At 40.8% G+C, this 12,592-nt stretch overlaps 1 protein-coding gene, 1 long non-coding RNA gene and 1 pseudogene across 3 annotated transcripts; all 3 read right to left on the bottom strand.

Annotated features, from left to right (window-relative positions):
* Positions 1-1,831: 1,831 nt before the first annotated feature.
* Positions 1,832-5,498, bottom strand: LOC306816212 (serine/threonine-protein phosphatase 4 regulatory subunit 3B-like; the record flags this gene model as incomplete). The annotated part of the gene is made up of 6 exons (XM_079332685.1): positions 1,832-1,915; positions 2,499-2,670; positions 3,122-3,261; positions 3,601-3,770; positions 4,447-4,605; positions 5,483-5,498. The coding sequence occupies 6 exons, from the start codon at positions 5,496-5,498 to the stop codon at positions 1,832-1,834; spliced, it is 741 nt and encodes a 246-aa protein (XP_079188811.1).
* Positions 5,499-5,839: 341 nt separating this feature from the next.
* On the bottom strand, positions 5,840-7,370 carry LOC306816211. The gene is made up of 4 exons (XR_013777602.1): positions 7,329-7,370; positions 6,995-7,108; positions 6,127-6,243; positions 5,840-5,934 (listed from the first exon to the last, which is right to left on the bottom strand). It is a non-coding gene; the product is annotated as an uncharacterized lncRNA (long non-coding RNA).
* An 846-nt stretch (positions 7,371-8,216) lies between these two features.
* LOC306816214 (serine/threonine-protein phosphatase 4 regulatory subunit 3B pseudogene) lies at positions 8,217-9,156 on the bottom strand (annotated as a pseudogene). The gene has a single exon. The product of its transcript is annotated as a serine/threonine-protein phosphatase 4 regulatory subunit 3B pseudogene (transcript).
* Positions 9,157-12,592: the final 3,436 nt, after the last annotated feature.

The following is a 12,592-nucleotide window of genomic DNA, read 5'->3' on the forward strand; positions in this document are numbered from 1 at the left end:
CTGCTTCCCTCCCAGATTCCCAGCAAAACTATGGAATTACAGCACTCATAGTGTCATGAATTTGGAATCCTGCAGCTCCCCACAAAATTTTCCGGAGAATAATGGTACTCCAGGTATGGAGAATTTGGAATCCTCCAGTTCCCCTTCCAAATTCCTTGGGAATAACAGAAGTCAGGTGTCAGGTATTTAGAATCCTCCAGTTCCCCACCCAAATTACAGTTGGAACTATGACATTCTGGGAATCTGGAATTTGAAATCTTCCAGCTCTGCAACCAAATTCCTGAGGAGTAACAGCATTCCAGTAACTTCCACTTGCACAGAGTTTTTTGTCCACTCATACATCGAACCTTTAGAGATAAAACTACCCAGATTTTTGCTGCTTTCTGGAGACAAGAAAAGCAACCAGTGTAAGGGTTGCACTTTAATTTTGTTTAGAGATATGTTTATCCTCTTGCAATCCTCTAATTTGGAATAGGACAGTCACCAATATGAGCTATATCTAAATAGCCACAAAACAGTGTTTGTAACCTGGTTTACTTTCCATGCAGATAGATTTGCTTAACTTGCAACTTCTGTAACAGAGATTTTTCTCTAGCAGAGGGAAATCTTAAATAGACAGATAATTCAGAGAAACACTTTGAACTCATGATTTCATGATTCTTGCACTCTGCCTTTTTAAGTGAGGCCTAAATTTCCCTGTATATGTGGCAGGAGAGGCAATATCTGTTCACACATATTTGAAATAAACAACTCAAATCTATTAAAGTCTAGACTACCATTAAAAAGCCTGCCTTGGTCAAGAGCCATTGTATAGTTATTACATTATTTTAGTTTGGTCAGTTTAGGTTGGGCTTGGTTTTTTGGATTTTTTTTTTTTTAAGATAAATTTATTTTCAGCAAAAAATGTCTCCACTTAAATAAATTTTATCCACTTTCAATTTTCCTAATTTTGCTTTTGCTTTTTGCATTTGCAGAGCATCCCTGCAGTGCAGATTTGCTCAACCACTGGCCTCAGCCTCTTGAAAGCCCATAAACAACCAGATACTGAAATCTGCTAAAATAAAATTAGGAAAAAAGAATTTCTTTATTTGCAAAGTTTGAGATGCCACCTGCAATTCAGTCGAAAAAGTGTAGAAATATTTTTGAAACCTTGTACTGGCTTGGCCATGACAGATTGAAAGAGAAGCCAAGAATGTGGTTACCCTTTGCTCAGGGCATGACATCACTGACTGGAGCAGTACTTCACAGGAAAAGAAGCAAACCCACCCAGTCAGGTTTCATGTAACTTTTTATTAAAATAGTACTTACAAATAACACATCCTATGAAACTACAGAGTTCAATTTTAATTCCTGAATTTTACAGGTCAGCATTAATATTGCCACATACTTACAAATGGTGTAAAACAAGTACATTGGGATCTTTAGTACAAAATAAACTTCTTTGATGAACAAACTATCTGAGCATATCTATACAGAAAGCAATTTTTTTCCAAACAAGAGCTACAATTGAAACTAGGTATTACCCTAAACTACCAGCTAAATCTCCAAAACATCATAACAGCTTCACCTTAAACTGTTCCAGGAGCAATTTACCTAACATATGTTACTACATATTACTACTATATTGCATAATATTAATTATATTACTTATATTATATTTTACTCTATTATAATTTAAACATATATTACCATTACATTCTTATTCTATAATAACATATATTACAAGAGAGATATATTTCATGTACTGCAGCTGGTTCCATATTTTAACATTAAATAGTTGCAGCATTGGAAAACCCATTAAAAAGTCCTTATTTAGAAATTTCAGTTTCCTTTAGGAATCCAGACGAGCTCTTTTCTTTGGAGATGTCTCACGATCTTCATCATCTGGATAACCAAATATTTCAAATAGACCTCTCTGCCAATTAGAAAAAGGTACAAAAATGAAATTCACACATTGAAAAAAATACAGTCTGCACATCTGTTTTGCCCCCAGGTCAAAAGGGGTGAGCAATAAAATTCTTGCCAGAGTTTTCTCTAGCTCCTCGGAAGCTAAGATTCAAATAATGCTCAGCTGTAAAAGGCACAAAAGAGGTATCACTTCCTACATTTTGTCTGCTTAAAAACACGTATTCATTCCCTGATGGGGAATAGACTCCAAAAAAGGCAATCCCATCTGTATATCACACACACAGAGCACTAGCTGGGCAGGGAAGAAAGCCAGAGTAGGAACAGTTTAGTTATGCAGAAGAGGCAAAATTACCCTGTGTCCACCAGATAACAGCAGACTCCAGTCCCATCCTATCCTCCTTAAACCATACCCTAAACTAGTCAGGGTTTCATTCTTGGTGAAAGTAGTCAGGGATTTGGATGATTTTATCCCTAAGACACCCTGTACAAGGCTATTTGCTGACCGTGCCGCATTACAGCCAGTGAAGCCCTAGGAGGTTGCTCTGCTGTCCTACCCAAGGATAGGAGCTTCCATAAAAGTTCTCTCCCACCTTGGGGGCTGTCTCCACTGTGGTCTGGGCTGTGTATGGTGGATAGGAGCCATTGGAGCTTGCTGGTGGCATTGGAGCTGCCTTCTCTTCGCCTTCACTGAACTGATCTTCATCCACCCGTAAGCTTATTGCTCCTTTGACAAATGTCTCACCAGGCAATTTGGAGGAGACACTGCAAGAGACACAGGACAAGTGATTAAAGCTTTGCCTGATGTTTCAGACTCAGTCAGGCCATAAATGGCTTCCAAAGCTTTAGAATGAATTAGGTGACTCGGGGAAGACAATCCAGCTCCATCCCTGCTTTCACCCTCACCAGAAGCTTCACAAATACACAGCTGATAATGAGGCAGACTGAATTCTAACTCAGAAGAACAGAGCAAGATTCTGTTCTTCATAAGCTGAGAGTTTTCTCAGTGGAACATTTAATCTACTGACCACATCAGCTCTACTCAATAAAAGGTAGATGGGGGATTACTCTAACCCAAGAAGTTTTCAGAAGGAATGAAATCCAACCCCAATCCCAGCCACCTGCTTCTGCTGCTCTATGGGAAATTAAAAACCAACCAGTAGGCTTGCAGAATGGCAGGCACTGGCATCCTCGTTAGACAGAAACTGGGCCATACCTGTTTGGTTTCTGATTTGGCTGGTCTTTTTCTGGCTCATATTTTGTCTTCAGTCCCTGGAATGTGGGAATGTATTGGAGAGATTCCAGTGCATCAGAGAAGTTCTCAACTATATGAGCAATAAGGAGCTGAATGCCCTCCTGAATAAGAACAAAACAGGGCTTCACTCTCAAAAGTTCGCATGCACAAAATCGGAAAGCTTTCAACTTTATTTTGGAAAGTAACTGATTCCTTATCTAGAACCAAAATATTCTTGTCAAGAACGAATGGGGAGCAATCAGATTTATTCTTAGGAAAAGACCTGAAATCTAGAGAGAATTATTAAACTTCCCTTAGAAATGGACAATAGACTCAGCAACGTCCCAAAATTTGTGACCGTTCCATTAAAACAGGATGTTTGCTATCTTGGAAATCTTCCTTTTGCCTCTTGCCCTGCAAGGTCATGGACATGTCAGTGCTGAAGCTGCTGCTGAACTTACCATTCGGATGAATTCAAACAGCTCCAGCAAGGCAGAGTTGAGCAGATTGCTCCTATTCCTGTTGTCCAACATAGCATTTACAACTGGTTCAAACAGGTTTCCCAGAGTGATGTAGCGGTTATACAGTTCATCTTTCAGGCCAATTATCCTCCTCAGAAAGCGAAGAGCACCTGTGTGAAGAAAGGTATTCAAGCATTCAACAAGCACATGACAGGGCTGCCACCTTCTTACGGAAGAATTGAAAAACCTGGTGTTATCCCAAGCGGAAGATGCAGCCCCGAAGCACAGAAGCAGATTTGTTGACAGGTAACCTTTCTTTCCTTCTTTGACTTTCCTGGGTATTTGAAGGTCATCAGGAATCATGGATTTTTTGTCTCAAGTCCAGCAGCAATGCATTCCAGCATGCGTCAAGTTAAACTATCAACTCCTGTGTGTTCTTCTTCCGTGTTCCCCTCCCAGAACCAGCCCTGAGTCTTTAAAGACCCTGCTTCCCAGGATTTCATTCACTCTCCACAGTGAGAACCAGATTCAGGACATTATTAAGAAAGGACACAATTTCTACTGAAATGAGGCAAGAAATCTTATTCCAAAGGATCCTGTCATGGAGATTTGAAAGGATCCCTGTAGACTTCAAAAGAGACAACAGTTCTTCTCTCACCACAAACTGCATTGGTCTGTGCTTACAGATAGCTGCTACCTCTTTTTTCCCAAATGACTTAATTGTAGCCAATGAAACACAGCAAATGAGCATGAATTCTGAGTTCAAGTGTACATCAACACTCTTACACCTTCCACATAGGACACACAAAGCCTTTAAAAAATAAATCACAGCAGTTCCATACTCACACAAGGCCAGAAATTTGTGTTTGGATTTCAGCAAGACCAGTATTCTTCTCAGGAGATCTTTGTTTATAATGTACCTCTTCATGTGGTATTTGTGCCGTTCCACACAAAAAGACAGCAGCTCCAAAACTGAGGCAAGTATTTCTGCCGTTTGATAATTATCTACAAGATAAATTAATGCTTTAAGTTGTACAAAAAGTAAATCCTCTACTGTCAGCATACACTAAATTTAGTTGCTATTGCAGTTTCTGATATATTTTTGTGGATTTTTGTTTTACTGTATTTCTTTGGAAGGTCAGAACAACTGTGGCTTTTTTATTTTTTTTTTTTTTTGCCTTTTTTGATATTATAATAAGTAAATATTCTTTAAAATTAGACTAGTAAAACTATGACATTATTTTCAACACACATGAAGGAAGTGCATCTTTACAAAGTATACCATCAAGCTATGTCAGCATTCACAGTTTCAGGAAAGGGCTATGAAAACTCCTGCCCACATAATCCCTGTCCCTGGAGGAATAGAAGCTTGCAGCTAGCCTGTTCCCAGCAGGCATCACAAGTCTGTTGCCATTACCAGGACTGTACTGCCTTTCAAAGGGAAAAAAAATTAAATTGTTCTTACCTATATCATGCCATTCTTCTGATGCATCAGCCGGAAGCGGTGCAGTAAGAACATGAATGTAACGGTCGTAGAAGTTATCGAGAAATTCAAATATTTCTAAATGCTAAAACAACAATAACTTCATTAAACACTGACATACATACAACCTTTTAAATGAAAAAAGAGTGGTAACAGAAGAAACAGCTTACAAAGAATTCTACTGAGTTTTTTGGGTCTGCAGAACTGTCTTCACACAGGATCAATTTCTTTATTTTGGGAAAAACTTGTGAGACATCCAACCAACCTAGCTGTCATTAAAATAATCCCCAATATATATACTGGAAAAAATAGCAGGGACTCCAAGTGCTTGACAAAGTCTTCTTAAACCATTCTTAAATGCATGTAGTTTTGCCCAGAAAAAACTGTAAACCATTTTACAGGTATTCTGGTCCATTGCAATGAATTTAAATAGGTCAGGATTTATCATCCAGATGGAGAGAGCTATGGCCAGACAATTCTATGGCCCTGACACATGGGACTGTGTGGTTTAATACTGGCACAATGCCCCATACACATACCTTGCATTAGCAAAATTAGCTTATCTTTTGCTTATTTAAAGTTGCTGTCAGACCACATGCCACTCAATTAAAAAACCCTATCATTTGTTGTCCTCTGCCCATAATAATAGCAATAGAGAATATCAGGCTTTTATGTTTGACAAGACAGTATCATGTCTTCTGCCATTCCCGTTCTCTTACACTAGCTGTGGTCAGCATTTTCTTTGGATTGATCAGTGCACGCAAAATCTCCATTAACTGATGGTCACCTCCAAATTCAGGGTCAGGACTACAGATTATCTGCTTAATGATCTGAGTGATGAGTTGGGTATCCTGCAAAAAAATCCAAAGAAAGAAATCACAAAATAATTATTCACAAGAACGGAATGAGGTCCCCATTTACTGCAATTTTTTAAAATCAAAAATTAAAACACAATACAGAAATATCGTTTGTATTTTACTGGTTATTTTCCTGTTTGCCCTAAAACTGGTATATTCAACAAACTCCAAATCACTTTTACTCACATTCTCACTCTGTCGGGCCTCTTGCATTGCAAATTCGTGGACCATGGCTGGACTAAATTCTACTAGATAAGACAACATATCTGTAGCAGCAGATTTAACTTGCAGATCATCCACTCCCTCACACACAAAAATAAAAAAAAAAGAGATAAATTTGTTAGAGTAAATAAAGATTGGGATTTCTTATTGCATGAAGCTGCCAAGAAGAGGCAGTTTAAAAACTGCAGAATATTTTGTCACAAAAATTTTCATAAACAAGATAATATAGTTACAGAAAAACCACAAGGAACCAGGCAAATCCATTCCCTTCTATTTTCATCCTCTAGAAAGGGCAAAAAGCTTTCTGTGAATTTAAGAACCCTAACTTAGGCTGGAAACATTCACAATATCCTACTTGCTTGAATATCTAAGACGTTATTGATATTCTATACCTGCTGTCCACAATTTATTCCTTTTCTACTAAAGAACCACTGTACAAATCAAGGTGCACAACAGTTTCTGTAAGCATCTAGAGGCAACAAGAATTCAGACCTTTCCTTAAGGGATGTGATTTTCTCCAATAAAAATACAACAGTCAAGTTTCCACATGAAAAAGTCTCTTTCACCTTTTGACTACCTTGTCACAAGGACTTCACTGCCCTCAGATTTCTCCAAAAGTAAAATAGTAAGAGTAGTCAAGCCAAGTTACTCCAGAGCAGAACTGTGGGCAGCTTCTGGATTCTGGACATTATCAGAAACCTCCACTCTCAGCAAAGCAAAGGTCTCCAATCAGACTTGTAAAAAGATGCTCAGTAGATAAAAATATTTTAAAAGGCTTAATGACTGTATGATTTTATAGTTTTATTGAAACCAGTTCCAAGTTTTCACTTACCATTAACTTTTCAAGAGTTGGAAGAAATCCCAACTTCGCCAAAGTTTTAGGAAATTCATCTCTTTTCTCAGGTAACGTGAAAGAAAAGGCACAGAATTCCTTGAAAAACTTCATCTGGTGCACAGGGGGAAAAAAAAGTTTGGTGCATTTGAGTCAGAAAACTCTCTGAAAGAAGGAAACAGTTACAATTTGTACGGGGGGGGGGGGGGGGGTGGTGGACTGGCTGCTTCTCCATAAGTACTTCTGGAACTGCAGAACTCTCAGAACAGTTTCACTTTCTAATTCATCCCTCTCCCTTAAAGCCTTTGAGGAACCACCAAGACTACTGACTTACCAATTCACATCGTTGCTCTCCATCTGTAGCTTCATTTGTTAATCGTGTAAAAGTTTCAGGCAAAAATTCTTCATCCTCCTGTGGAGCGCACAAAAAGAACACAAATTACACAGTGCCTTCTGGAAAGTGAAAGCATGATCTTTCCAGGATCCCACACGGCACAAAGTCCAACTTTCCACACTGTCATTATTTTTATCACAAAGAAGGCAAATGGTAGAGTGCACATCTAGCAGGATCATTCCCAGTCTTTCAGCACTACTTCTGTGCAGCTGGAGCATCTCCAGCACACCAGAGCCACAGTAAAGCTGGTAGCAGGGCATGAAGCCCAAAGATGATCCCTGAATTCGTGTCTACAGAGTGTGACATTTCCTTTCCTTCTCTGCCCTGCCACCTCTATGCTTTGCAGTTCCGCCCAGCCCCATAGACTCCCTGTGGGATTTGCCATACCCACACCCACATCGAAAGGAGCACTTTGCACATAAACTTCCACTCGTAAACCACTCGTGCACTTCTGATGTAAAAAGGGCTAACCAAGAGAAAACTTTGGCCCTACTGTACCTGAGCCATTCTTACTACACTGTGAACATCCCAAGGAGATCAGTTTCCCTCGTTTGGATCTGCAGCATTGCAAAGCACCTTCTCAGTTCATCTCTCTGAGGTTAACAGATTACAGGTTGGCTGCAGCCACATTCTCCTGAACCCTACTTGCAGTAAAACTAGCTCTCCCACATGCAGGAACTCTGCTTTGCCAAGATGGGAAACTTTTGTGACTATTATTTGCTTTTCAGATTCACATCCTCTACTGATACGAGATATTTAAGGATAATACAGGACAACACTGCATGTCTTGTAAATCATTTAATGCTTCAGACTCCAAAAACCTGGCAACGTCATCATCTCTCAAGTGTTCTGGTGCTTTCTGCCATATCTGTCCACCCATTTCTCTGCGTCCCTTTACATGGAACACAGTGTAGTAAGTGTCCCTGGAACAAAATACCAGAAGTTGCATGTTCCTTAAATACTTATAGAAAACCAGCTCCAAAGATTTGCTTGGCAACCAAAGAGCAGGACTTTATCTTGTTACAGCCCATAAAAAGTATTAAGACAGTGACCTGAAATGTATGATTTTGAAAATACAAAATCCAAGGGATCAGAAGGAAGGGAAAGCATTCAAAACATTGTGCAAATGAAAGTGCCTGTGATTAACTTGTATGGTGTTCACCAGCTGTAGACCATTTCCAAAGTACAGCCAGAGGGATCTCTACAGATCCCATCTAAGCCACATTAAAAAAACACTCACCTGCAACTCACGTAAAATCTCCTCTTTCCTGGAGCTGATGAAGGAATTGAGGGTAGAAAGACAACCCTCTTCAAAATCCGATGGATTAGGCATGATGATGGCCCGAATGTACTGTGCCCTGAATGCCTCGTTGATTTTTTCCCTGAGTTCAGGGTCTCTGGTAGGAATAACCTCCGGTAGCTTGGCTCTTTTGGTAAAGGATTCCCTGTGCCGTCTTGGTTCAGCCAAACAAGGATCATACTCAAGGCATCCGACAACATCCAGAATACACTCATCAGAAAACATCACCTCAAACAGAATGTTTTTGTCCAGGTACAGAATTTTTCTCACAATGTCAAATAGAAGATGCAAGCCTTCAGTGTTCTCTGCAAGCTCACAGACTCGGAAAAGCTGGAGCAGCTTTGGAATATAGCCTTTATGCCTCAAGGCCAGCGTTAGCTTTGCCTTACGGGCACGTGAGAAGCGAACAGAGGTCACTAGGTCTGCAATCTCTCTAAGTCTGGGGAGCTTACAGTCAGGAAGGTCCATGAAACGACTAATTCTAACCATTTTTTTAGATGCTCCTCTTCTGACTCAAGAAGGTCCTGGGTGACTTCCACAGAACGACACCAATACCCAAAGAGGACAAGAGAGAAGCAAGACTGGAGGCCACTCTGCACTGTCCTTCTGCTGCTCTGCCCCTCCAACTGCTGAAGGTGTTCTTCAGTCATTATGATGTACCTGGATCAGAGGCTGCTGATTGGTCCGTCCCTCTAACTGCCAGAATTCAGAATGTTGGGCTCGTGGCTGTCAAGGGTTACGGTAGATGACCAACGGCTCTTGTTCGTTGTTGACCTTTTGGAACTTCTCGATCCCCTCCCAGTAACTTCTGAGGGCCTCTAAGAAGGCTGGAGAGGGCCTCTTCCCAAGGGCAGGCAGGGAAGACAGGGAATAGCCTTAAGCTGTTTCTATTAGATATTAGGAAAAGGTGCTGGACTGTAAGAGTGGTAAGGCACTGTTCACAGGCTGCCCAGAGAAGTTGTGGCTGTCCCATCTCTGCAAGTGTTGAAAGCTGAGCTGGATGGAGCTTTGAGATCCTGGTCTAGTAGAAGGTGTCCCTGCCTATGGCAGGAGTGTTGGAACCAGATGAGCTTTTAGGTCCCTTCCAAAACTGTCATCACGCAAGCATGCTGGGACACTTCCCCAACTGGAGCACTATAGCTGAGGGCTATGGGCTTTTCAGAAGCAAGAGGCTAGCAAAGGAGAGTCACGGTGTTAAGGAAATTTCCCTGTCCAACCACCCAAGATCACTCTAGAGTCATTCTCACATCACCTCATGTGGGACCAAAGTCCTTCACAGCTATACCCTCCACTCTCACATAGTCAGAGCAGGCTTCCTTGCCAGCTTAACCCTGGGTCTGCCATAGCAGAGTTACAGATGTCCAGATCCTCAAAACAATGTAATCATGATGCAGTAACTAAATAACAAAATTACGCCTCAAGCTGGTGCCTCTGAGAAGGAACCTGGAATAAAGAAACTCCTGTGCTTTCATCCCCTCACCATCTAAGTTCACGAAGGTCTGGAGCTCATTAGCTCGTACTGTGTCTCTGAGTGTCTGATCCCCTGGCTGCCCCACAGCTCCCTGTGCCCTCTGCAATGCAAAGGGGAGTTCATGGCCTCTTGTCCTGGGCTTTGGCTCCTGGCCCCCCGAGTTCAACCTGCCTCTTGGACTTCAGCTTCATCTCCACTTACCAGCACTGAATGTATTCTTGAACATCTACCTCACCAACATCTGCTGGGAAAGTAATACAGGTGGCTGCAAGAACAAAGGGCATTCCTGGAGTGTGTAGAGGCCAACTTTCTGATCCAGGAAGACAAGCCATTCAGAGGTTGTGGATCCATCCCTGGAAGTATTGAAGGCCAGGCTGGATGAGGCCCTGAGAAATCACATCTAGTGAGAAGCATCCCTACTCATGGCAGAGGGGTTGGGACTGGATGATCTTTAAGGTCCCCACCCATGAAAACTATTCTATGATCCTATTATTTGGAAGAGATATAAAAACAGTAAGAACTGGAGCATGGCTCTGTGTTGGCTTGGTAATAGCAGCTGCTTTTTTCTTTACAGTAAGTGCAAAGAATTCTTTGTCTTTGTGCAACACCTTAGAACTTTCAAATTGCGGGGACTATGAACACACTAATAGGCTGCAAATACATGTGTAAAGAGTACAGAGAATATATAAAACAAAAAAGACTAAAATCAATTTGGCATCAATTGAAAACTGCATCTTAAATATGCATGGAATGAGTCCCATGGAAAGCAACACCGAAAATTTTGTGGAGGCCTTGAGCGAACAGGAGACCACGTGCAGGCATAAGCTGTGATGTTTTTTCTGGTCAGGATCACTTTCACAGAGAGTTTTAACTGGAAGATGATAATTTATTTTTAGCAAAATAATCACAGAAGTGACTTCACCTAGAAGTCAGTTTGGAGCAATTTCTTGTTTGAGCTTTATGCTAGGAAGCTTTTCTTCATAATTCTGATATTCTGCTTCCTTTTGCCTTTGAAAACACTCTTCTAAAAAAAGAGAAAGCAAGTGTTATAAATGAGAGAGATTGGAATTAAAATGTTTCAAGCCTAGTCACATATTTTTAATTTTCATTTTATGAAAATGCTCAGCTATGGATTTTCACCTCAATTAAAACATCATAAAATCAAGAAAAATGTTTTTACCTGCTCCATTAAAATATGCAAAAGTACTTTGTGGAATATGAATTAAAGGGTATTTGGTCTCAAAAGATCTAGAAATCTGTCTTTCCATTTGTGGAGTGTGAGGGGTTGGGAGGAAAGTGATGAAAACACTTAATGAAAAATATCAATTTGAAATGTAAAAGAAAGGACTTTTAAAAAGACTGGCTAAAGTTTACAGATAATAGCTATGAAGTGACAACTTTGAAACCAAGTATTAAGTTAGCTAGGAATAATTCCCAATTTTCAAAAAGCTGCTTTGATAAAGACCAGCTCAAGTCACAGAGGTGGTGGTGTGCAGACAGCTACTCTTGCAAGGCTGTGAATGATTGATTACCTTTAAGTGAGCCACAAAGGGATGTGATTTGCAAGTGTGACACTTTTCCCACTACACTCTTAATCTGGCTCTGGGTAGCTCATCTATGCAGCACTGCATACTTGAGCACATTTCCAGGTTGGTGCATCCATGCAGACTGTGCCTTAGCTCTACATACATTGCAGGGGCAAAAATAATCACGCTGCAACATTACAGCATCTTCTTGAGCTCAAAAGGCTGGTGTCTGCTGAAGACCAGTGCCAGCTCTGGGAGCCACAGGCATGACTTGGGGCACAGAAAGTTCCCAGCTTGTGCTGACAGATGCATTGCTCACCAACTCCTTTAGTAGTTAAAGATGGATTCAGCTGGGATTGTTGGCTGGTTTAGAATTGGTTTACTTATTTCTTGAGTTTTCATGAAAAACCTAGGTATGTTCCACACTATCCGAGTTGGCTGTTCAGAGTGTCTCAGTCCCTCTCTTACCAAGATATCCAGGGTATCCTTCAGTGGGAACCTGATAAACATATCATTCAGATACCCTTGGTAATTAAGGAGCTCCTTGTCAGAACCAGAAGCACACCCTGAATCCCACTGACTGTCAGTACATTTTGGGACTTATAAATGGCTTTGTTGTTTTTAAAATCAATTAAGAGCTTGAAGAACCTATATGCTTTGGAAAACAATAAATAAATATGAAGGATTTACACTAGTGGCATGCCCAGATGCCCAGCCATTGGCAAAGATAGTCCCCAACAAGGAAGAGCCTAGTCTTACCTGCTCCATGCTGCCTTGTGGTGGTTTATGATGACACTCTATTCACTAATTGTCTGCTCTATACCCAGTAATGGTTGCTGTAGCTTTAGGATGGGTCCAAGGGCAGAGGTTGCACCTGGGAGCTCTTGTGCCAGCTTTTTTCAAAGCT

The sequence above is a fragment of the Erithacus rubecula genome, assembly GCF_903797595.1.
Source record: "Erithacus rubecula genome assembly, contig: scaffold_445_arrow_ctg1, whole genome shotgun sequence".
Classification (NCBI taxonomy): Eukaryota; Metazoa; Chordata; class Aves; order Passeriformes; family Muscicapidae; genus Erithacus; species Erithacus rubecula.